The 26,658-nt window shown below is 37.4% G+C and overlaps 1 protein-coding gene across 1 annotated transcript in view; it reads right to left on the minus strand.

Moving 5' to 3' along the window:
* Positions 1-26,658, minus strand: part of CTNNA3 (catenin alpha 3) — a 493,584-nt gene that overhangs the window by 16,777 nt on the left and 450,149 nt on the right. Inside the window, exon 15 of the mRNA XM_062001246.1 lies at positions 3,303-3,408. Coding sequence (XP_061857230.1) covers positions 3,303-3,408 — 106 coding nt within the window. The remainder of the gene's footprint in view (positions 1-3,302; positions 3,409-26,658) is intronic.

The raw sequence follows: 26,658 nt of genomic DNA on the forward strand, positions 1-26,658 counted from the left end.
AGTGCACAAATCTCTGGGTCACTGCATACTGTTGGGAATTAAAATAACTTTATGCTAAAATACTGCAATTAATTATGCAAAATCAGGATGAATTCAGACTTGCTAAAGCTGAACAACTTTGAGGGCTGAGGCCACAAAATTTAGGATGACAAAGCACTGTGAGCAGCCTTCAAGGCAATGCGTGCAAGGAGAAGGAAATCGTCCGGCCTGAAGTTAACAAAAGGTTGACAACATTGATGACACTCAGGTGCAAAAAAGATACAGAAGTTAACAAAAGTCTGGCAACAGTGATGTTACGCAAGTGCAGGTAAAAGGATTTTAAATCTGCAGGAGTAAAAACCTTGACTTCTGAGGTAAGAACAGAAAATTACTTCCAAGCAACAAAACCCAACTGGAGACAGAGAAAGGAACAAGACTGCCTCAGACAACTGTCACAACTGGACCAAATCATCACAAGAGGGGAGGGGAACCTAGACTGTAAGGATATAATAACCTAAGGATTTCTTGGTCTGAGTCCACTCTCCTAAGAGGGGGCCCAGCTTGAGCTGTAATAAACTGTGCCAGAACCTTCCAAATTCTCTCACAGTCAGGAGCTAAGATTGGATCCAGCTGCACCCAGACTTCTCTTAGAAGTTTAGAAAACAAGGGGGTCCTCGTCTGAACCCTCAAGATGAGTGAGAGAAGCCCTTTTGGAAACTACAAAGCATCTGCTGGGCCAATGTAGTGCAGCAGAGCTGGCAGGTGGCTCCTGCTTAGTGCTGGCCCTTTGCACACTCCTGCTACCCTTGGCCTTTTCTAGGGCTGCAGAAAGAGGTTCTCATGAACAATCCATTTGACGGTGCAAGGAATTGATTAATAGACTTGTTTCCTTGTAAGAAAAAGCCATAATGATGTAAGAGATTATCTACACTCTTTTTTTCCTTAGCTCTGACAAATTGCAGTTTAAATGATGCCTCACAGAGTCTAAGTGGGATCATAACAGACGAGCATCTGCTGATGCAAAACAACTGGAATAGGACATTCTGTTTAAACTAGGATGTACTAGCTGCATCTTAGGACTTTTGGGTCAATAATTTGACAATGAATTTGAAACAAATGTTATTTTGAACTAAATTCATTAGCAATGTACTTGTGATTGATTTGCCTATGTTCATGTTGTTGCTGTACAGTGGTTACTTTCACAATTGTTAACTCTGAGTCTAGGGTTTTTCCCTCCTAACAGAAAAACTGTATGGATGATGTAATTCCAGAGTTCTCTGATTCCACATTTTGAGTCTCTGAAATTGCACGGAGTATGAACCAAAATCATTCATCTGAAAACACTTTATGAACAGGAAAAGGTCAGAGATGTGACTGATTCTTCATTATGCAGCGATTGCTTCTTTTGGGTTCTTGCTCAGGTCTGAAGCTAGATGGAGGAAATAGAGCAAGGTTTTTGCTTTTCTTCCCTACATGTAGCTGTGAATACTGAAAATGCTGTCATACATCACACTGGGCCTGTCAGCTTGCAAAGGCTGAAAAATAGTTGAGTCATGGGACAACAGTGAACAGGAAGGTAATTAAATTGCAGTATCAAAAGTGGTAGCAAATACTTAGAGGGTAGCATAAGCTCAACAGCAGCTGATGAAAAAGTATAAAGAAAAGTATGCACAGGAGGAATGCAAGAGCCTAGAACAGTTACTTGAAAATTGGTACAAGGTAGAGCTTCCAAACTTTCACTTTGGAAGCAAATCATACAAGTCTATTTTCACATAGAATAAAAATTCCACAGAATTTTGATGTTTCTAAAAGGCAACAGCTGAAATATTGCACTAAAAAGTACTATTCCTCCTGAAAAACATACACATAAAAGCTTACTAGAACTCATGTTCCACTCTGGGCATCAAATTCTTGAAGGGTTCCCTCAGTTTGGACACAATTCAGCAAACAGCTATTAGGTGGCCCAGAGGAATTTGAAGTTTCTTTCATTCTAGGACCCCAAGAGAGTAAGGCATAGGAAATCTGACAAAATAATATCTAAGAATTACTGTGTTTACAAATAAAATAACATGAATGATGTCATGTTTCCCAGCAGCCATGAGGGTATACACACATTATTAGCACTAATGATTCATGGCTGCTCTCTCCTCATGCTCATTTGTTCATGTTTCTAGTCTGCAGTCAATGTAATAATAAAGAAAACTAAAGAAAAAAAAATAGGAAAGGAATATTTCAGCAAGACTATATTCCCTCTTCTAAAAAGAGTGAGAGATCCTGACCCTTACTTATCTTTGCCTTTGATACCATTTCATTTTCTGCAATAGGTCACTGGCAAGCTACAGTTTTGAATTTTAACATGTAATTGATAAACTCTTGAAAGAAGCCAATCTCCAGTGCTCTTGAAGAGAGAGATATGCTGGAAGAGTATCTGTCAAGATAGATCCTGATTTGGGGTTTTTCTTGTGGGATTTTTTTTTTAGAATTACCAGGTGCTTTAAAAATCTGATGAAAATAAAGCAGACCTTGTAGCTCTAACGCTGCACTTGATGATACTCTTTTAAATGCTTAAAAGAAGAGAATCACCTAAAGACTGCAGGTATGCAAAGGCCAAAACTCTGACTATCCAGGATATTTACATGGAAAAAATATTTGACATCAATGCTCCAAAGAAATGGCCAGGGTTGGGGGTTGAGAGATAGGAAAGGTAACCTAGGTACAGCAACAGCACAGATTGTGTAATATATCTACAGATTTCTGTGGAAAACAAATAATATAAACGATAGAGAAGGAGAGTCAGTAACCTCACTAATCATGGTGCTAAGGCCTGGTACCCGTTCAGAACAGCAGGCCTGCCCAGCAGAGCTCTATGCCAGTGCAATAATCCTGTGTTCCCACAGCTAAGCTGACTCACCTGGAAAAAACTCAAGTTGTTTCTGTGTAATTTACCCCAAGAAGTCAAGAATGGACTAAACTATACATCTAAAATGTTGCATCCAGAGTTTAAAGGAGCTTACAAATATACACATATGTAAAAATATATATGTACATCTACATCCATGATGGAAGTACACATAGATTTATGTGTGTAAGCATTTAAGCAGACACATTGATATGTATGATGAAGAAGGCAATCCACTCATATAATTAAAACAGGATCTATATATTCAGCACTTCATAAATTGAGAAGGAAAGGAAAATCAGAAAGGTAGATCTAAAAATATCACAAGTGCTTTTGTGAGTGACCTTCTTAGGTGTTGGGGGTTCTGCGGATGGATTAATCTGTGACAAAGTTTGATGTGTCACTGCATAAATAATTAACTTACCTGATTGGCAATCAGCCGTGCTAGTACATCCATCCTTGATCCTGACTCTGAAATCATCTTTGCTGCATTAATTACATCCGATGTGTTCTTCAGTGGTCCCCTACCCCTTGAAATGAAACAAAGAAGCCTATTACATTATTAAAAAACTGAGAATAAATAATATCCATGCAAATTAGACACAGAAGAACTCAACTGAATAAAGCAACTAATCTGTACAGAAGAGACATTAATTAAATCCCCGCCCTCCCCAACTGTTTTGTTTTCATGGCCCACAAATTTGTATTGTTTGGCATCAACTGGATGCAGAAGTACCAGAAAGTTGTCAGTTTTTTCATACTGGAAGCACAAACCGTGCCAAATCCTGAGGATATGGATTTTAAGAGAGTACTTTTGCTGTTTGCTTTTCCCATGGTTCTATGAAGTTTTTATGTTCCTTTCCCTTCCAGGAATTTTCTAGTAAACATGTTCAAAGAAAGTATTCCGAGACTCATTATGAATACTTGGTCAGAAAAACTGCAGGGTTCTTTTAAGCTGGTGTACGCAAGCATGAAGAGAAATATATGAGCAGAGCTGCAATTACAACTAACAAATGCCACTCAAAATACAGATTTGCCATTACCTCAAAGTACTTCCTGAATAATTTCATAAATTATTCAAAGAACAATTTTCAGTTTAGGAAAACTATAAAGTTCTTGTGAACAGTCTGAAAAGAAGCCAACCTTTTTTTTCTTTTTTCTAAGAACACTCTCCAAAACAAAAGAAATTCTTTAATTACATGAGAATGCTTCTAGAACCTAAGTAGTAAAATGTAACTGCTTAAGGTACTTAATATTAACAATGATCATCCTCATATTCTCTTGTGCTTCAGCTTCTTCACTGCTGAACACTACTTCAGCTAAACTAAGATCAACACTTAATTATACTTCACACATGTACTAAGAAAGCAACCCTGCTAAATTCATCTTTGACAAGAATATTTTGTTTTATTATGTAAATGTTAATTCCTGAAGGCCTTGTACTAATTTAGAAGTTCTGCAATGGACAAAAGAAGCAGAAAAGCATGGAAACAAATACTAGTTTAAATGAGAAAACTCTTAACATCACTACAGTTTCATGTAAAGGACAGTAAACCATTCCAGTAAACAAGTCATTTAGCCTAAAATTATTATCGTATGTAATTATACAAGCATTTTACTCAGTAAGATGACTGATGACAACAGATAATGGCAGATAATGTTTAATCTTTTCTTAATTGTATTGCTTAGCAAAGAACTATCTGTTGATCCTTGGGGAAAAAAAACCCCATACTTTGCAAATTACAGTTCCTTATTCACAACTTTTGAAGGCCACATTTCAAACAACCTCATTTTGGGTATTTTACATATGATTTTTCTACAGAAACTTATCTTCTTGTTGTGGAAAACTTATTTAGCAAATTTCTCAGAAGAGTAATACTCTATAAGGGGAATGAATTTGTAAATGCAATCTTGTGTGTCCAGGATTAAGTACTTTAAACTTCACCATATCGTTCATTTCCCTGTCCTGACCCTTCCCACCATTTCACTCCACTGATGAGCTATTCATTGCTGTTTGAACTGTGGCAAGTTCTGAAGGTTGTACAAGCTATCAGCAGTCTGATTACAACTACTCAACAGAAAAGGTGAACTCAATGCAGAATTAGAGGAGCAGGAAAAGGAGGGCTGACATGTTTCTGCTTACATAATTGTATCAAACAGCAGCATTTTTGATATCTGAAGTTACTCTGGATGAGTATTTTGAAGATGAAGGTGTTCAGTTAAACTAGTGATTTTCTTATACCTTTGCAAGTCCCTCAGATGATCCAGCTAATGAGAATGAAGCAATCCTACTGAAGAAAGATTTCAAAGAAAAGAGAAGAAAGAATTTCTTTCCACCACTAATACAGACACCTGAGAACCATTACAGGAACACACTGCAATGAGAACTGACAGGATTCTGCTCCACCTGTCACCTAATCGCACCAGTGGTTCAAGTTCTTCTCTACTACATGTGGGACAGGATGCTCATGAGCTACAAACAACATCTAAGTCTTGAAATAAATGCTTAGAAACAGTATTTAAGAATGCCTCAGGCTTATATTAAAAAGTGTTTACAAAGAGGGTTCTACTTCCAGGCTGTGCTTTGCATTTTTTACTTTCACACAACATTCAGACCTTTTTAAATAAAGTACAGACTTAATTGCCTTGAGGCATGGCATAATGAGCCATTAGTCCCAATTTATCATGTTTGGCAAGTCTATCCACTAAGTAATTTTAAAACATTACTTGAGAGAGTACATCAAGGGTGCTCAATCACCAGTCAAATGGAAGAAGGAGTTAAAAAACAAAATATCAGGATGAAATCTCTATGGGAACAACTGTAAACTCTAAATCTGGACATAGATAATCAATCAACTGCATAGAGATACAGCCTATATGTAGCAGGTTTATTAAAAGGCAGAAGGGTGATAACAGTGGGTCAGTCTGAACTAGAGTCCATCAGGTCAGGCTGTTACGAAAACAGGAGATGCCACATGAAGGTACACAAATAGGTAGACATCCAAACCAAAGTTTTGCTCTTGCTTTCTTAGTTTTTGGTAAGTCTGCAGCTGAAGTTCTGTGTGGGTTTCCACAAAGAAAGTTTTGACATGATTTGAGACCATTGAAATAGGAGGACAAGACATTGTAAGCATGACCAACAACGAAAGACTGAAGAGTTTAAATCCTTCTTTGATATAGAAATTTGAGTGTTAGGAGTGAGGCAAAGGACGAAGTCTGAGCGAGAGAGGCTGCAGGGTACACATGGTAAAAGTCTTCAAATGATCTTTGAAGCTGCAGTGGATGGGGGAGGCAGCATTGAGCTTCTGTTTCAAAAAGAAGCTTCAGGTGAGGTGTTGAGATCGTATGGAACTGGAACAGAGCAGCCAGGAGGTTGTGACATCTCCACCACTGGACAAGACTAGATAGACACCTCTTGGGATGATTTAAATCCAGAGAACTCTTCCAGCCCAACAATTATATTATTTTAAATTTCACAAATTTCACATTGTTTGGTGAATGACTCCCCATTTCAGTGCACGTTGCCTTCTAATGTAACCACTGCAGCTGTGTATTTTATGCATTCCCAGTTCTCCTGAATGAGCACCAGATCATCAGATTTGGAATACTGCTAGCTCAGATTAACTCAATCTAGATGTCACAGACAAAAAAACCCCCACATCTATTTAACTTAGGTTGTTTTCCTAGTCATTAGACAGCTTCCTACCAGTTTTACATTTACTCGCTTTTTGGCCAGTGAGTTCCAAGTATGAAAAAGCACTGTACTTGTGAGGGTTTCCCTGAGCTATCCATCTCACCAGCGGGAATTTGTATTTGGATATTTGACTTAGTTCTCTCTCTCCACGTCTTTGTACCGACAACCTTTCCTTCCACAGATGTATTCCATAATCCTCCTCCATCCGCTGCTGAAGCACCTCTGCCTAATCTGTGAGATGTCTGTGGTACTGGTTCAGTTGTTATAAATAACCAAATTACTCTAGATGCTACAGCTCTGAACACAGAAGCTTACAAGATTAACTTAGCTCCTGCATCTACAGCAGATGCTTAAAGACAGATAAAAAAATCCTTCCAACCAAGTACCATCTGCTGGTCAACAGGATCACAACATTTCTTCTTTGTGGAATTCTCTACCTTTTTCTCTTTTTTATTAGATAAGTTTTCTATGGCATCCATGTAATTTATTTTTCTTTTAAAATCAGTCTTATCTCCTGATTCCAGTCTCTGTAATTTTCAAAGTCAAACTTTATTCTCAGACTCAGTTACTGCATTTACTGAAATTCCTTCCCAGTGGTTTCACTGGGCTCACAGGCTGCAGTAGGCTCTGAATGTCTGGCTGTGATTCATTGCATGCAAGATCTAGTATATCTACTTTCCTTGCATTTCACCGTTTCTAAGCATAAAGCCTTACTATCTAAGTTGATAAAACTGTTCAAGGCTATGAAAACAAAGATAAAAGAGAAATTACTGTATTTATGAGAAATTATAATGCCCACAAGGTAGTGATGGATTATTACTAGATCTCTTAAATAATCTGCTCTGTTCCAATGAGGAAACTAGAAATAGGTCATAAATAATATTTTAAAACAATTTAAATAAAGTCTTAACTAGAAGGAATGTAGTTGTATTTTATACAATGAATTCAGTTCAGAATAGCTCATCAAAGTTGTAGGAGAAAAAAACAAGCTTCACAGAAATGTTTCTTGGAAGGTACAATCAGAAAAAAAAATAAGGACTATATTAATATGACACCAATTTTTTTTTTCTGCCTAAACTTAACAGCAATGATTAGCAGGCATCGGTATCAAGCTTTTTTTTCCCCTTCACACTGGAATTTCACTCTGAAAGGTAGTAATCAAAAATATTCTTTGCATTCTTACATAAACAGAAACTTGTACTCTTACCTCAAATCCAAAGGTGTTTGCCACCGTGGTTTTTTTTCCAGGAACAGAGTCCTGTCTGAGCAAAGCTGTGTCTTACCCCTACTCACTATACTCATCTCAGCAATGTCTTGTACTTCCCCCACATAAAACAACAATAGCAGAGTTCTACTGACTGGTCAGTCTCAAAAAACGAACTCAGGTCTATCAAACATAGATCTAACAACATAAACTAGCATCAAACAGAAGAATTTCACAGCACTGCAAGCATTTAATGGTGTGAAAGTAAAGCTTTGCAACTACTGTCATCTCCAAACCACAACCTGAGTGGTGGTTGTCACATTAAATTCCTGAGCTTCAGACACTGACCACTACATTATCAGTCCCAATTTCTGACTCAGCAAATCCTGGATGGCTCCCACTGTTTGGGGACAATGCAGAAAGCAGAACTAACTTCAAACCAGTATAGATCCAGCAATACATCTATCTCTTTGATCTTTCAGTCAAATATCAGGGATGGAGTCATCCTGGCACTTTCAGCCAACCCCAGACCAATGTCCATCTGAGCAGCCCCAACTTGTATCATCATTTAGGGTTCAGGCATGCCCTGGATGAGGCTGACTGCTGGCAAGGACTTCTCATTGATGGAAATCAGTTGGAACATTGCTTGACTTGGTGAAGGTCAGAGTACTCATCCAAGTGACTATCATGCTACTTAAGGTATGTGTCTACTCTAGGAGAAAATGCTTTAATTGCACTGCTGTCAGTTTGTTTAGTTTCATAAGGCATATCCATTCTTTTATCCACAGAGATGGAACAAATTCATTACATTTTATAGGCACTACAGTATTTAGTAAATTCAGTTATAGCTACATTCCATGGTTTAACTTGTGCCTCCTGCAAGTCTTCCCTAACTAAATACATAATGTTTCTAATTTCTTTTGTGTTTTCACTGCTGCTATTCTAAATGCTGCTAAGGCTGGCATAGTTAAGAAAGCCACATTCCCATCACACATTCTGGTCTTTACTTCATGAGCTGTTTCTTACGTTTGTTTTTTCTTTTTTTTAATGTAGTGATTGTGTGAAGCCCTGGAAGCAGGGATAAGGAAGTAACATTCACACCTCACTCATTACAAATGCTCTATTAACTTACCGAGTGAATCACTTTTTTATCTCTCTTCTAGGAGAATTAATTTTGCAGTTCTGCAATCAATTCCTGCAGTAGCTTTGCTTAAAAAAAACAAAGTGGGCATGCAATCAGAATTTACAGGTGTAAGGCTCATGGCTAATGTGGTTTTAACCCTCCAGGCTGGAAGTTAAACTCCCAGTTTCTGGGCAAATATCTAATCTGCTCCATCACTAGACTATACTACTCTCCTGGAAACATTTTGAAACAAGTTTTAATCACAATTTTTCCTTTTTATTTTCTTTTAAACTTTATTGTAAGCAATGACTGGAACTACACTTACAGATCCAACTGAACAAAGGGCCTAAACCCCACAGAAGGAGGGACGTTTAACATTTCTGTAGGTCGTTTTGTCCCCCAGCTGAAAGGGCATGTTTTTATATGAAATTTGTGAAGTACTTAGTATTCAAGGATGGAAAATGATGTTTTTTCAAGACTATAGAAAAAAAGCCCTTTCGTTACACCTGTCTGCATGTCTCTTATCATTTATACTTAGATAGTTTACTGAGAATGTAATTGGAAATTGTACAGGTGGGTCCCAGAGACAACCTTTGCTGTTTCTTTACAGCTGTGGACAAGAAAAATACAGTTTCTCTCACTTTCTATTCCAACCTGAGTTTACAGATATTTGAAATTAGAAGAAAAAAAATCTTAATGACTAAAGGCCAAAACCACACTCAATACTTACAGATGCAATGGCTGAAGCAGTTCCGCTCATCAACAAAGTAAATGTAATATAAATACAACTGTAGCCAGGTAAGGATAGTGTGAAGAAACACTAAAAGGTATGAGGTAAATACTCTCTGTATTAAATGCTATTTTGTAGTTATAATTATTTTTTTTTTAGAAAAAGGATTTTAAACCTACAAAAATACCCGGACTGTGTGGACTCGGGATGGGTCAGTGAAGTTCCAGGCAATGTGAACACAGCATTTATATTACAAACTGTTCTAAAATTCTAGAAATTAAAACGACTAAAGTAAAATAAGCTTTTGTGGCTTCTGGAAAGATCTGAAGTTGTAAATGTAATGTATCTTCTGCTCAGCTTCTGAAACAACCTCCTGTTGTGTTTTCATAAATTACCTGAAGAATATGCAGTCTAGACAAAATACTTGTAAGGGAGTTGCAAAACTGTTGGAAGTACGTACTCCAAGACAGACTGGCTATCAGGGCAGCTGTCACAATGGAGGGAAAAATATAAGGAGGAACCTGGTTTGCTGGGATCTGCCTTTGTTTGTGCACTGCTCGGTTTATGACTTGGATGAAGAAAAAAAGAGAATGCTTAGTGAACTTACACTTGAGTCTGATGTAGAAGGGGAAGGAAATAGGCTGAGAAGACAGAATTATAATGAAGAATTGCCATGACAAAAGTATGGAGAAAAAAGTAGATGCATTAAAAAAAAGAGTATGTGCACTCAGGTAGTAAAATAAAATGCTCAGGGACAAGTGGAGAGTCAGTTCCTACACATGAGGACACTAATGAACAATTTGGAATTTCAGCGTATCACAAATCCATCAGGAATTAACACCAGCATGCTGCAGAAGAAAAGGCAATGGAAAAATGGTAAACATAGGTAAGAAGTAACACTTCTGGGTTTTTTTTACAGAAACAAGGTCTCTGTTGGAGATTTTCTGGAAAGAAATAAGACTTAATTTAGAAGAGAGAAGACCAAGTGCCAACGGAACAGATTAGGTTTGGGTTTGCTACCTAAAGCTTCAGTTTAACTGTGGTGGAAAAAAACCAGTAAGACTCTGTGGAAAAATCTCAACATGGGAATCCCTCTTCAACTGTGGTCACTGGGTAATGCAGCATAAGAGGATTATATGGCACTTACATACTCAGATGGTTACATGGTCTATCAACAATGACATCTAACATCATGTATGTCTTATCTCGAAGGCATCTATTCTGTCAAAGCAGCCACCTTCTGTTCCAGGGAACAGCAGGAAGTGACATAGAATTTCTGGATGAATTTGCCACAATTAGCCCAATGAATTCTACAGTACTAGGTTTGAAGGAACCAAATTATTGGGAAAAATATCAAACACAGAAACAGTTCTGAAGTCCCAACTTTTCCTTTGAGTTAGACTGGCAGGAGGCCAACAGTACTTCCCTGTTCTCTCTGACCTTCACAGAATAATGATGCAACTTGTGGCTAAATAAATGCTGAAAAAAAGACCAAAGTAATAATCCATGGGAATAGTTAAATCTTTTATGTCAGCGTGGTAGTTCAATGGGAATTGGAAAGTAATGTTATTTACAGCAACTTTTTTTGCATCAACACAAGTTTATATCAGTCCTATGATCTCTTTTGTTTGCTTTGTGGCAGATTCTACTATCTAGATACTTCACTGCTGATCACATGTTGGTGATTTTCTTATGTAGGTCATCATTCTCTCCCCAAATCCCTTGTGTTTTCACCAGCTTTACAAAATACATAAAGCTGTTATTTAGAAAGCTTTAATCTAAAAGGAACTCAGTCATTTATTTCTTTTTATTGCTCTTACTTCCTTTGTTTTGCCACCCCAGACTAAAATAAAGCAACCAAAACTTTTCTCAACACTTAGTAGACAGCAAAGAAGTAGATTTTGTTTAAAGGCCTCTAGTGTACCAACTTCAATTCTGATGATAGCAATGTCCAACATTCTCTGAATTTCACTAAAACCATGATCACTCACTGTGGTCTCTAAAGAAACTCCGAGTCTCCTGGTTTCACAAAACATTGTGAAGGCTCTATGGTATACTTGGCAGTTCATCTTCAGTGCCAAGCCAATGCAACAGTGACTCTCATTTGTGGGCCACCACTGTCCCTCATAACAGCATGGCCCTGCCTCCTCCTTCACCCCCAGCTGCTTTGAAGCAGCACAGTCCCTGGCCATCAGTCTACAAAAGCCATCTGTGATAGTGTCTGTTCCTGTCCTCTTCATACTTTTCCCAAAGCACAGCATTTCTGACTGTAAAATACAATGTGACTGTGAAACAACAACAAAATGCCTTTCATTATTTGCACAAACTATTTGATAATATTAAAACACAGAAAAGACTTTATCTTAATGATCCACTGCTTTTACTTCCTCTCTCTGCTTTAATTATTGAAGCAGAATAAATCTATTTAAACATGAAAAGGACAAAACACTCTTCTTTCTAAGCTCAGATACCCTATTTTGTCAGCTGTATAAACTGTTAAAAAACATCCAGGCACTGGGAAGTTGGCTGCAGGTTTAAAGGTGAACATGACAGTATTGGAAAATAACTGTCACTGGAAGTGCCAGATCTGGTCTCCATTTTTTAAAAGCATATGCCTTAACATGGAGGAATTCTTGCTTCAGAATGTAGTTCTTTATAACAGAGTGCTGCTCCATCATCTGAATGATGACACCTTTGAAACTGAAATAGTTAGCAGACAAAAAATCGTAGACATTACTTGCATAGTCACTGAACATTGTTATCTGTCAAAGATATTTTATAATTGTAACTACATCTTAAAATAGTATGGAAGAGAAGTCATGTGGGAGCAGAAAAGGAAGGTATGTGTAGCCTGGGAAGTGGAAGAGCAGCTGAAACCTTGACTGCAAGTTCTTAAATCAGAAGTCTGACAAAAGTAATCATGGCAACAACAGAATGTGGAAAGTAAACTATCAAAGTGTATTGTACTTATCTGACTTGTGTATGTATCTGCAATGGTCTATGCATAACAACCAAATACAGAAGTGTTTGTATGGTTACATGCACTTACAGAGATGGAAATCTAAGAATGGTGAGATCTCCCCATATATTTACACACAGACACACTTAAACTCCTTAAGTCCAAATCTTCCCAAAATCATCTTGACTTCTCTTTCTAGCCCTGATAAAATGCATTAATGAAAATGTCCAATTTCTACCCAGCTGAGACCAGCTGCAGATGTATGTATTAAAAAACCAAACCAACCATCCAATATATCAGTAAATACATTTTTATATATATACATGCATTAAAAAAATAATGATGTAAAATTGTCATTGTGATATGAAGATGAAAAGCACTTCATAGTGCTTCACAAATCTAGTTGTTGCTGTTAATTTATTTCATCAGTGGATTTTACACTGGGGTCAAGGAAAAAAAGCAGGTTTCAAGTGGGCACTTTGATGGTGCATTTGATCAAAGACTGCAAGAGAAATGTCCAAGGGCATCTGTCTACGTGCACAAGTATGGAAAGGGCTTGCATTTCTTAGATTTTCAGCTCTCCAAGTGAATGTAGACTTTTCTGTGTTTAGTTGTAGTTTATTAAAAATAGAGATGAAATTGGAACAAAAGCAGTGTTTTTTACAATACAGCACACCTGAATAAATTTGAGGATGCTGTTACAAAGCAAGTGCCATCTATGAACCTCAATGATTTGCACATTGTCTAGTTACAGAGGAAACGATTTACAGATGTAGACACTGGTCCCCCCAGTTAGTTATTTTGTAGACACCTTCTCCTGTGCCACCAGAAATCTTTCCCTAAACATCTCTCTGATTACTTTACCATATCCATACTCAAATGTTGGTACAATGTAAGAGAATACCACAACATCACAAGTTGAGTTCTGGTATCTAAACTAGGCATCAATTATGTGTTTCTCCCATCTTTTTCCCTCTCATTATGTCTCAGATGTTTCTCCATCTCTTTTGCTTCCAAATCAACCTTTTCAAAGGACACTTTGATTTTTTAGTTTCTAAGAAAGGTCTGCAGATCTTACTAGTCATGGGCTTTAATTTAGATGTCTATCATTTTTAATCACTAGGTTACATATGTACAATTACTATTTTGTTGATTACAGGGAAATCTCTGCTATTTGCTTCATTAGTCTCCATTCTGTTTTCCCTGTCAATGAACTGAATCCAGAGACTTTAACATCTCTAATACAAGAAAACATCCAATAGTCTCACAGACTGTATTTTTTCAGCAATTTTTCAATTCCAAGTCTTTCCATAAGTTGAAACTATTTGGCTATGAATAAATAATATTAAAATGGTATACACACATGTTAATACATGCACAGCTACCTTGCAATCTGACCTGTATCATGCAACGAAGTGGACAATACAAAAGAGATATCAAATGTTGTCCTTTACAAACAGGTCAGACATACCGTCTGTGATACTCTGTCGGCTCTGACATCCTGTCTGCAGAAGTACTTAGGGTTGTCTCCTGTGAGAACTGAGAGTGCAGACCTGGAGACGTTTGGGTGTATGGAATATCTTTCAAACATAAAAGCACTGCAGCTCCGTATCTGCACTTAAAGCACAGAGCTGAATTATGGCAGAGTCAGAAAGTCAGCATTATCTCAAAGGACTCTCACTGCAGAGCAGCCCATCTGCTATCCACTCTTGTGGACCATGTGTTGAATTTTCAACAGGAGTTACAACATGGTCTAGAAAAAGCAAGTTTTAACAGCCTGGAAGTGGAAAAAGCCATGGGAAGGTTCCTAATGAAATAAAGCTTTAAACATAAGGAAAAACTATTTAAGCATAAAAATATGAACATTAAGCAGTGTAGTGCAAACATAGCAATGCCACTTAAATGAGTCACTAGTACCTTATAAAATCCTCATGCTATGCTATAATCTTTCAATCTTTTCAGTTCTCCAATGAGAGAAAGAAAATCAATTGTTTAGAAGATCATTTGTTTCATCTGTTTTATGTTAGCTTATTTTATTTAAAAGAATCCAGCCATAGATATATCAGAGTATTTCCTTTCTGTTTTGGAACATGCCTTGTATCAAGGCTTGTTACAGCAATTAAAATTCAGTGAATCACAAAAGGCAGAGGTTAAAACTCAAACAGCAAAATTGAATTTGGTGTGTTACGATCACTATGCTGTGAGGGTATTTGTTCCTCGTTTAATTGTGTCATTAAAAAAAATAATGGCAGACCTTACCTTTTGAAATTTTAGAGCAGTGCAGAGATAGTCAAGAGCAGTGTTAAAACTGAGTTACTGGGAACTTGGCACAGGGTAATGCTCCTGTGGGAAATCACCTCTCTAAAACAAGTCAGTTGGTCTCTCTCTAGACTCTCTATTGCAAGCATCCTCACAACAGCATCTTCAGCTGGATTGTGAGGGACTTCTCAAGCCATTTAAATTCAGAAAGGCCAAGGTAAAGTTGGAGAGTTGACCCTCTAGACATGGAGTTATGGAGACGCTTTTAATTACAAACTTAGAGTGAAATATATGGTGCACTTATTCCTGGGGCTAAAACAAAAAAAAAAAGATGGTAGCAAAAGAAGATGTAGACACTGTAAAGGAACCATCTTCTAATGGAATTTTTAGACTTTCAAACACAAAAGCTAACAAAAGGGATGGTAAATTCATTACCCAAAAATAAACATTGAGACTCCCAATCTTGGAGTTCATAGAATCATAGAATGGTGAGGGTTGGAAGGGACCTTTAGAGATCATCTAGTCTAACCACCCTGCAGAAGCAGGTTCATCTAGATCAGTTCAGAGACCTCTTTTCTATGAATTATACTAAGATAAAAAGATTGTCGTGACTTAGAATCAGAGAATGAGAACTCTGATTCAGTAATATGGGTTAATTGTGCCAGCTGTATTATATACCAAATAGCTGTGATTATGCATTTATATGTAGTATGTGACCAATCTGTCATTCGTGAGCTTACACATTTGACCTATTTTTTTCCCCCTCAATTTAGTCCATCTAATTCAATTAAAGTAGACATTTCAAAAGGCAGATTAATAATTTCTGTATGCTCTCACATATATCATAGTTCATATCATTAAATACCACATATATTTTGTGTTGAGACAATTAAGTAACTTGTGGAGTAACTGCCTCTATGTAGAGACCGCCTTGCAAGTAAACACAGTGTAGCTTTCAATACCAGCCAAACAACTGGAAAGTCTGGGAAAGCCTACACACAGGCACAAAGACTGATTGGCTTTTGTTTCTAGTTTTATTTACACCTCCGAGATTAACACAGCATAAACATGAAATGAAATTTAACTATCTGCCACCTCACATCCTTAGAAATATCTATGGCCAATGAGTGATAGGTATTTTATGCAGCTGGTCAAGAGTAATTGCAGTAGTCCATCTCTGCCACACAGTCCAGCTGTGAAACTGGGGTGAGGACAAGCAGTGAGGTCTGGAGAATGTTCTCCATGCAATTCTCTGTACTGTAGCAGCAAAGCACTATTACCCTGCCTTTGGGTCACTGGGCAACTCTTTCCCTGGGTTGTTGAGTCTCCTTCTCTGGAGACATTCAAAACCCACCTGGACGAGTTCCTGTGTGACCTACTCTAGGTGGTCTTGCTCTGGCAGGAGGGTTGGACTAGATGATCTTTTGAGGTCCCTTCTAGCCCTTGAGATTGTGTGATTCAGTGATTTTATAATGTCTGGGTGTTTTATTGACAGCATATATTGCTGCAGCAGCCACCCTGACACAAGGACTGTCTACACATAACAGACAAGCCTTGAAGCCCATGGGCTTTATCATCTGCCATTTATGCAGAATTCCACTTCAGGGCTTCCAGGTACTTAAGAAACACGACTCCTCAACGGATGACAGAGATAACTAAGCATCTGTACAAATTTAGGTTTCTGTACAAATTTAGGTTTCAGGTCATGAGGCTCATTAAGATACATGTTTCCTGCTGAAGGTATGTCACCAGCTAGCTAAAGACACAAAAGAAAGCCAGGACAGTACATGCAGGTGTGAACACATAGTTGAGAGACATCTTTTAAGAAGATTAAGCTAAAAGCTGTACCAATGACACAGAGGCTTTATATTGAACCCTTCTTATCTCAATTTTTCTCATTCCCCCTTGACTATATCCTCAATCATAGTAATTAAAAAAAATACCTCATCTAGATCTCAAAAATCACAAGACTGGCCACAAAAGTATGGCACATGGATTAATTTGAGCTTGTTTTCCCTGTAAAGTTCAAGGCTCCACACTGGTCATGTCTTCAAGTTTTTAATCTCTAATCATGGAAGCCCAAACCATTTTGACTTTAGAGAAAGTCTGTGCCATGACTGCACTCACTGTGGACACCTCTGCAAGAACAGAGGGGAGAGACAGAATCACAGAATAATTTCATCTGGAAGAGACCTTTAAGATCATTGAGTTCAGCCTTTATCTCAGCTCTATAAAACACTAGACTATTTCCCTAAATAAATGACAGCTGGAAGAACAAAAAATATCTTCAGATGTGACGCAGAGCCCCGAGAAACTCATCTGCCCATATCTCCTGAAACAGATACTTAAAAGAAACTCATATTGCTGGATACAGAAGAAGACTGGGAGAAGTAGGAAAACTGATTAATGGTAGTGATATCGTTTTACCCTACGCAGTTAGCCTCTGTAAAGCTCTTTCTTACCTTCTCTCTAACATTTATTGAATCCTTTAAGTTGATTCACTGCACAATCATTTCACCTCTTTCTTGCCAACACTTCTTACTGTAATATTCTTTACTGAAGGGTTTATCATTCCACTGAAATGTTGATTCCAAAATTAATCTTTCAGAATGCCTTTACTACATGTAAGATCATCTTTCTAATCACCAGTCATGCCATTTCCAGAGTTTCCATGTGCTATTAATATTTTTCAACACTTCTGCCCCCAAGCTATCATTAATAGCTTTTAAAGCTATTTGAAAGAACAAGACCTCTCAGTGGTACAATTGGAATTTTAACAACCCAGGACGTCACAACAAAGGAATCCATCTTCTGAAAAATCCCCAGAAAAATACGGAGTTTGATTTAAAAACTCACCTGGGTTATAAGTAACTTGCTAAAATTTTTGCTTAAAAAAAGTATACTTGACTAATGGTATATAAAAAATCTGTGAAACTGTCTTTCAGAGTGCTCATCTGGTGTTTTGCAAATAAAAACATTTGCAACAATCAAAGACTTTGCGAATATGATAAATGCAAGTGTAGGGAAGTGTAGGATACAGAATATGAGAATGAAAGAAATTTTTTGAATTAATAAATCAGCTTTCTGGCAGTTAAACTTCTATATCTTATAATTATATTCATCAAGGCTTCAAGCATCACCTTCAGAAAACAATGCCACTTTTTGCCTGATTATGACATTTAGAAAAGGGAGTCATGAAGTAACTACATGCCATGCTTTATAAATTCAACAGCAACTAGAATTAAAGATGCTATTGAGTCTAGAGAGATATCAAAATCAAGATTATCAGAACCAAAATGCTGCAACAAACCTGTAATGATAGGCTGTAGGCTGGTAAGAGAGTAAAATTCCTCTTTCGAAATGAGTTCATTTAATTAGCAGAGTCGTATCTTAGAATTTATCAGAAATTTGTCCTCACAGATCTGTTTTTTAAAAAAAGCACTTTCAGTGTTGCAAAATGAAACAAATGGCATGATATATAATGTAATTAAACACTTTGTACTAAAAATAAGAACCTACTCATCAATAATTTAAATTTTATGTTATCTATGAACCTAGCACATCTGCTATGCCATTGTGACAGATGTTTATTAATATGGATAGCTAATCATATTGCTAGTTTGCTAATGGCTCAGTAATCCATCTTTTAAATACCACACAGGTTTATGATTATATGTTCAACCAATTATCAAAATATTTCCAAATAATTACTTCTTTACCTCTTCCATGGCTTCTAAAAAGCACTATCAACTTACAGTTTTGTTTCAACAACGATGTACAAGTCTATGACAGCATGATACACAGCATGACCCTGAAACAAGTGACTCAGCTGGACACTACTCCTTTCATTTGTCTTCAGGAATACTATTTCCTCATCCACCCTGAAGATTTTTATGCTTTGCAACCTGCTACATGTTTTTCCTCTCAGTTTGGTTCTTTGTCCAGGAGAAAGGAGTAAACTTCCCAGTGTCAAAATAGGATACCCATTTTTAGTTTGTTTCTTATTCACCTTCAAAATCTCTGATTAGAAAATCTCACATGTTCGTGCCTGAGTATGACAGATCATGCACTTACCTGAAATGCTGGCATGTAGTTAGAGAATTGATTAGTTAAACAATTAGACAATTTAGTTAATTATTGAAATATTTAGTTACAGATGAACATTAGTGTTTTAAGATTCTTCAAGCTGTAGAAATAATAATGGTTTATTAAAGATTGTAGTAGCCTTTTCTAACATCCCAGATGTTAACTACTGATGTTCAATACACATTTGTACTCATGTTTACTGTGGACACGTTTTCTTACAAAGCCATCTTTCATTTCTAAGGCTTTATGAAGGTACAGATAAAGCTTACTTTATTACAAGTAAGTTCACAGAAGATGAACAAGCTGGACTTGAATTCTTTAATTCCCTTGATTCTTCTATTTATTTTCTACTAAATACTATCTAGATCACTGAAAAATTGCTCTTTCATGTTGCACTGCCACAAAAGGAGACTAAAAGGCAACAAAAGCTCTTGAAAGGGTTGCCTTGGACACCAGATACAATCAGAATCCTTCAAATACAACTCTTTAGAGCTAAAACACCATCTAGTGTCATCCTATTTGTTTCATTTCAAGGGCTGGGAGTTTTAGGTGTTTGTCTTTTTGCTTTTTAGAGTAACAATAGTAAATATATTTGCACATTTACTTCCTCTGCATTACAATTGCCTAATGTGCCTGAGCAGAAGCCATTTCAGTGCTAGGTAGCCTTCATGACTGCACTACTTACTTGACTCTTACTCAAAAGCTGTCTGCCTTTAAAATTCTCTGCAAAGAGGAAATTAATTACAAATTTTTAGACCAAAAATAAATACTTTGCATCATGAAAAAGAAAAGTTTCAGAGACAGACCATATTTTATTTTCTTTTTACTGCCTTCATCAATTTCATATAAGTAAATAAGCAAATTCTCATTTATACAGTTGATGACTCACAGAGTTATGAACAGCTCTATAGCAGCAAAGGGTCATGATGTTCCCATTCTCTGAGATCTCCCACATTTGTCATGGTGGGCTCTCCTCATCGTTCTTAAGTACTATTTAGGTAAACACAGTGTATCACAGAGAGTGTGTCAGTGAAATATTTGTATTGTCAGTCTCAGACATTCAAGTATCACGAGTCAGGCTCAAAAACATCACGGAACTGGAATAAATACCAGTGACTCGAAATAATAAATCTTTCCTTGTATTTAGGTTCTGTGCATTTACTTTCTGTTTTTCAAGCCTTCGAGGCTTTTTATGATTTACTCAACTTAAAAATGCTGGAGGTTTGATTGACAATAATATATGAAGTAATATACACAGAAAGATTTCTAATAACGTTGAAAGTTGTAAACACTGGCTATCCAGGAATATAATAAAAGAGCAGTTAAAGCAGGGAAGATCTTGATTCCTACTCTGCTTATCAACAGCAGTACAAAAGCTCTCTTGCAGCCACGTGGTGGTGAGAGATAGGTGGTACTATGAGAGGAGGATGTGGTTGCTGGCTAGAATCCATCACTAATGCCAAAAAAGTGCAAAGATATGGGAAAAACCAACAACATGGGTGCTGTTTGTAGATTGCATACCCTGTGGCAGACAGTTTTGTCTGCTCGTAGTGTGGTGTAAAGCTGCTTAGCTCGCTTCTTTTTTTTCACACATCTTAAGAATAAGCAGTTTGCTACTGACTGGCAGCAGAGAGCATTCATCATTCCTGCTGCAAAATGCTTGGGGTGATTTCCTTTCCCACAGTGATGCAAGAACTCACCCAATGAAATGTCTGGCTGCAGAGACTGAAACTAGAGCCAGAATTTGGGTCTCACATCAATCATTCCTTACTGTGTTGAACTGCTTGGTGCAACCTCAACAAGACTGAACATTCCTGGCTAATATTCATTATATACTTCAGAGGTTTTCTTAACAACGGAGAAGGCTAGAAACTTCCTTAATAGACACACAGATTCTGCAGAAAATTGTATTCAGCATAACACAATTCAATAGGGTAAGTTACCTGCCATGGGCAAGTGTCACTGTCACTCTGTCAAGATGAAAGATTTGAAAAAGATGTTTGCACTGGTAAATGACTGAAAGGGTGAAGTATCCTCAGGTAGTATTTCAGTTGACTACAACATGCCCAAAAAGTAATATGATAGGTCTGAATGAAAATAACCCTTTGTCTATTTTTTTATCAGAATTGAAACATAGCTGCATCTTGTTTCCTTGGCCTACACAACTTAAACTTGAAGAGAACTTCTGTAATAAGTTACTGCTTTGGCAAGCAATGCAGTGCAGACAGCTGCTTGCTCACTGAAATGCTGACAAAATCCTCAGGGTTTCTGCTCTAAGGCTTGCGCTCTGTCCCAGGCCACGAGTTCTCTTTCTATATTAATAATCTATTTGTTGATAAGAAAAGCTGTTTTTATCACAGTTAAGCAACCCATTAAACAGCCATGTTTACTTCTACATTTATCTTTACATTCATAATAGTCTTCTTACTGCATGAGCAGATTTGTGAGGCCGTATAACTTTTATCATTGCTGGTCTTAGGATTGGTTGGAAAGACAACTCTCAGAATTTTTTTAAGTACTCAGAATATTTACTCAGTCAATGACTGCACAGTCTGACTCTGAAAAGGCAACACAAGATGTAGGCTCCACACTGCAGTACAGACTTCAAGAATGGCACTGTGGTTGAGACACTTAGTGAAAACTTCCTTCTGCTATATTTCTGTATTAATTCTTCCTTCCATCCACCTCTGTGTCCTTTGCCTTTTGTCAGAAGCCAAGGTGACCTTATCTGAGTGGTTCTCACTTGGGAAGGAGATCAAGGAGGTGATGTGCACTCCCAGTCCCAATAACTTGCCATTCTTTAAAAACCAGCCAGATGACACGAGGTCTACTTGAGAGAGCTTTATCACTACAGTGGGGACTCAGGGCCTGACGTAATGTAGACAAGAATGGCTCTTGCAAAGAATCTAGTAGACAAGTATCTGAAAGTATTCTTTGAGGGAAAAAAAAATCAAATCCCACACTGTTAAAAAAAGATTCTTCAGTTAAGTCATTCACTCTCTTATTAATCTAGATTCCACTAGATGATGTCTAAATGTCCCTTCCAACCCCTACCATTCTGTGATTCTATGAGTCTATGAACTTCCCAAAAGCAGTATAATGGCTCGTGTAAAGGCAAGCTGCAAAAAACCCACGTGTGAGAAACAGAACACTCTTGACATAGATAAGCTACAATTAATTTGGGTATTACTTACACATTTATACCTGCTGAATATTTAGAACCGTGAACATCATATTCTATGCATAAAAGGAAAACTAGAAGAAATAGTGAAGACTTGCAATACCCATTCCAAGAGCAATAACTTCTTTGGCAGCAACTTTTTCCTGCCATATCCTGTGTTACCCACACCATGACAGCCAAATCCTTGATGTAACATAGCATCAAGCTTTCACAGTTGCTAGCAACAAATGTCCATCATGACGACTGCAGCTCTTGCCTTTCTGTATAAGCACTGAGAACTCTTTAAGGACATAACGTTTAGAATATTCATGTTATCCTCATCTGCCACCTCTAACTGGCCTACTTGAAAAGCAATAAAGACAGAGATCAGACAGCATTAATGAAGACATTCAAGAGAAAGAAATGGCATCATGTCTATTCCAGTATAGAAATCTTAAAGTGCTAATTTAACTAGGAGCTATGATGTCTCTATAACTATTTAGAAAAAAAAATATTTAAGAGCAGAGCATTACAGCACATCCAGCAACCACCACAAACCCATAACATGCAGAAGAGGCTTCTCAATCATCACTCACTGAAGAATACACTGCTCTGCAGAGATGGCTCAGACAACAGGAAAAAGATGTTTAAACCAATGAATGAAACTGTGAAAATAAACCACTGCCTACTGCTAAATAGAGATGAAAGGTGTTAGTGTAAATGGACATATATTTTCTTAAAATTTCATCTCAGGTTATACAGTTTACCTTCATGTCTAAGGAGAGAGAGACCCAACTCAGAATAGCAAGAGAACTAGCAATCAAGTCATCCAGGTGGAAGAGGGAAGCTGACCTGAATAGTGAAAAGCAGAAATGATAGTCCTCTGCTTTCTCTGACACACACTGATCAGAAGCACACAATCTCCAGAATTCCTGAGGGCAGGCATGTGGGACCAAGTGTGCTCATAACATCCCTCCCCTCTTCCTTTATAGCTCTGGCTCTATTTTATTTATTTTGCTTCTCTGTGTTGAAGATACATAGTCTTTCTGTAAATCTAAAGATGATCTCAATGACAACATCAGCTACTTCTTTTAGGGGAATAACTAAGCTGCATGTGTAGGGATGATGTCAATGGTTTCTGAAACAAGTATGACCACAGCAGATATCTTTAAACAATAACTTTTCAATAAGTTTATCATGAAACAAAGGTACTTTGCTTGAACTCTGAGGCTCCTTCCATTAACATTTACCCACCCAGGGTATACTGAACATTGTCACTTCTTTGCTTTGCCATCACAGGGCATACAAAAGTGGAATTGTGTGATCCACTACTTGCTGCCAATAAGGATAGCTCTCAGATGACCTTAACAGTTCAGGACGGAGAAAGGTAAGGGAAAATATTGTAAAAGAAAATCCTGTGTTTGTAATCTGTGATACAGATCCATCTACATTTCTACCATTTGCCATCTTCTATCAGCTCAGGTAACAGCCGTGATGCAATCTTTCAATAAAGAAATCATGGTATTATTGCTGCTGGGTGTATGCTAGATTAGGGCTACATTTGCATGACATAGATATTCCCAGATATTCACATCACATTAATCACATGAAGGTCATACACACCCATATCCCCAGATATTGACCTCTCAGTGGTCAGTTGGCTGTGGTCATTCTAGAAACTGGCACTGGAGCAGCAATAATTCATCTGGCCACATGGTCTGTGGCAAACAGAAGGGCATCTACTCTGCTTGTACTTCAAGCTGGCTGATGAAAACAAGATCTGATGCAGAGAGGCAGCACCATTCTCTGAGCAGGTGTTTGTGTGAACATACCTCATTGCAATAACAGTGACTGGTGGCAATTTTGCTTAAAGAAAATAGAATGTTACAAGTTATTCCACCCAAACACAAGCTTTGTCCATCATTTCTCATTCAACCTTCTTTCCAGAAAACCATAAGTATCTCTCTACACAGATCACAGGCCATGGCAAGGGAAACGCCACATTTAGACGAAGAAAGTTGAAATCTGCTCTCAGCTGGTTTCAAGGCAGCCGGGAGTTTGGGCCAGAAACCCATAATGGGAATTACCTCTTTCTGTCCTACAGTATTATGCCTCAAAGGTATCAAGATATAGTAGGATGCAGAGGCAAAACTATTTGCTAACCCTTATGAACAGCAGGACTACATCAGGTCTGAGGCATACTAAAAGAAAGAAGCTGAATGCCACTACTAATGCCATTTTAAAGGGAAAGAAAAAGTTTTAATCCCTAAGGGTATCAAAACAGCAGCCACCAAAGGCAATAAATAAAAAAGCCATGTACGTTAAAAAATGCTGCACAGTATTGAAGAAAGTGTAGAAGCCACTGGCAGGCTGTGTGAATCCTGAAAGGTCCCGGTTTAATTAAAAAAGGTTGGAACAGACTCCAGTCATATGTTTTTTTCAGAAAACATTGCAGTCCAGCACTATTTCTGTTGTTTGCCATGCTCCCAAGGTAAGCATTTATGAGTAGCTTTTCTCAGAAGTATGTACATTCAAAAAAAAAGAAAACTAAACTAAAAGGATACTAAATAAAACAAACCATAGAAAATACAGGAAGGCTGCTTGTAGCCCTACAGCTTCTGGGAACAATTATATTTTATTAGATGGCAATTCCATCCTAGCTTGACTCTTGGTCATAAAGAAACCAAAGGGCCAACTGAAACTACTTCCTGTGGATTAATCACTCAGACATAAGAAAGTTAGATATTTGGTAGGGTGAGCAGGAGAAAAAAACAATATAGTTGAATTGATTTTATGAAGGCCTTATATCTCTGAAATAAATATTACTTCATCTGCACAGAAGAGGGTGACTAAAGCAAGTGCTACATGCTGTCAAATAACTGGTCTATAACCCAGTTTAGGGAAGAGGTGGAATCAATAATAAAATAATCCTTTAGGAAACTGAAGTCATATATTAAAACAAAAATTCTAACCATACCTCCTCTCCTCACCCTATAAATGTACTTCTAATACACCAGATGACCAAAGCCAGGCACACAATTTGGAGAACCTCTAGTGGATCTGGATGTGTCAGTGTTCCTCCATAAAATTTGCTTTTTAGGGTGTGTTCTGCCTTCACCTTATCTACATGTCAAAGGATGTGAGATCTGTCCAGAATATGAAGGGCCAAAGCCTAATTTTTCTCCAATGCTTATGACACTGTATATGTGAACGTAAAAGAATAAAAATTGCTTAAAATAACTGATTTTTATAGAAAATATTTTAAAATATCTTTGCTTTGGAAAATATTACTTATGGCCTCAATTTTTTTTCATGGTTTACAATCTGATAGAGAAGCCTTGAAATACAAAGTTAATAGTGTTGCTTCTAAGGGTAAATAAAAGGGAAGAAGGTGTCAGAGAAGTTGCAAGCCTTCCTCATTCCCCTTTCTCCAGTATGCCTACTTGCCTCCTAAGACCAGAGCAGCAGCCCAGAAAACGACAATCCTTTATTAGATTCATCTCCTCTTGGTAATCAATAAGCAAATCTCTGAAGAGTATCTGCAACCTCTGGTAACCAGCACTGCAGAGCTACATGGCATGAAAAGCTGTCCCTTTGACTTTATAAAATAACACTCCGCTGATAACGTTTCCTTTCTATTTTACTATCTGTAATTACTATTTGCTTTTTCTCTTTTAACAATTACTACTCATTTCTGTGTACCCACGTTAGGTACTACCTTTATTATCAAGTTCACAAACTCTGCCTTGACAATTAGACTCCAGCTTTCTATTTCACAAACATCAGCCAGGTCAACAGTACAGTAACTGTCAATCTGGAAGTTTTTATCCTTGGATAATAAATAGTCAAGAGAAATGTAGATGTACATCACACTCTGAATATGACTCATCTCTTGCAGAAGTAAGCAAAACTTTCAGTTGAATCAACATTAATTTCAGAGGAAAAAATGTAACTAATATTTTATGTCAAATTTCTGGTCATAATTAATTTACTGATATGCCTACACTTCCAATGAAGGGGCTGATGACTGTAAAAGTTTCCAGTCTTTATTTCTTGGAAACTATCCAAAGGTTTAAGCTTCTAATTTCTGCTAATGAATTCAGGAAGAATACGAACATATGGTGTTATGGCAAAAACTATATAGCATGTACAAAATACAGCAAATAAATTCCATAAAAACAGGCCTACATTTTAAAGGGGGAAAAAAAACTGGGAGAGGTGCTTTGCCTTTTTAATGACTACTACTTTATTTTTCTATGAGGCATTACTGGGCATTGTTACAACATCAGTCTAAGCAAAATAAAGAGAAAAATGAGTGTTGCATCGAGCAACTAAAGTTCTAAAGGTGGGCTGAATGACCTGTCAACTGGAGAATGCTAAAAACACTGTCGCTTACCTGAACATTATTATAAGAATGACAAATTACAGTATGTCACTCATCATGAACTCATATCCAGTTTGGACATGGTTGACTTGGCTTCACCTTTTGGGTCTTCCTGAGCCATCAGAATGGGTGGAGAAAAGGGGTAGAGAAGAAATGTCTCTACTCTAGATGCCATGGTCCT

This window comes from Colius striatus, chromosome 8, assembly GCF_028858725.1.
Source record: "Colius striatus isolate bColStr4 chromosome 8, bColStr4.1.hap1, whole genome shotgun sequence".
NCBI classification, from domain to species: domain Eukaryota; kingdom Metazoa; phylum Chordata; class Aves; order Coliiformes; family Coliidae; genus Colius; species Colius striatus.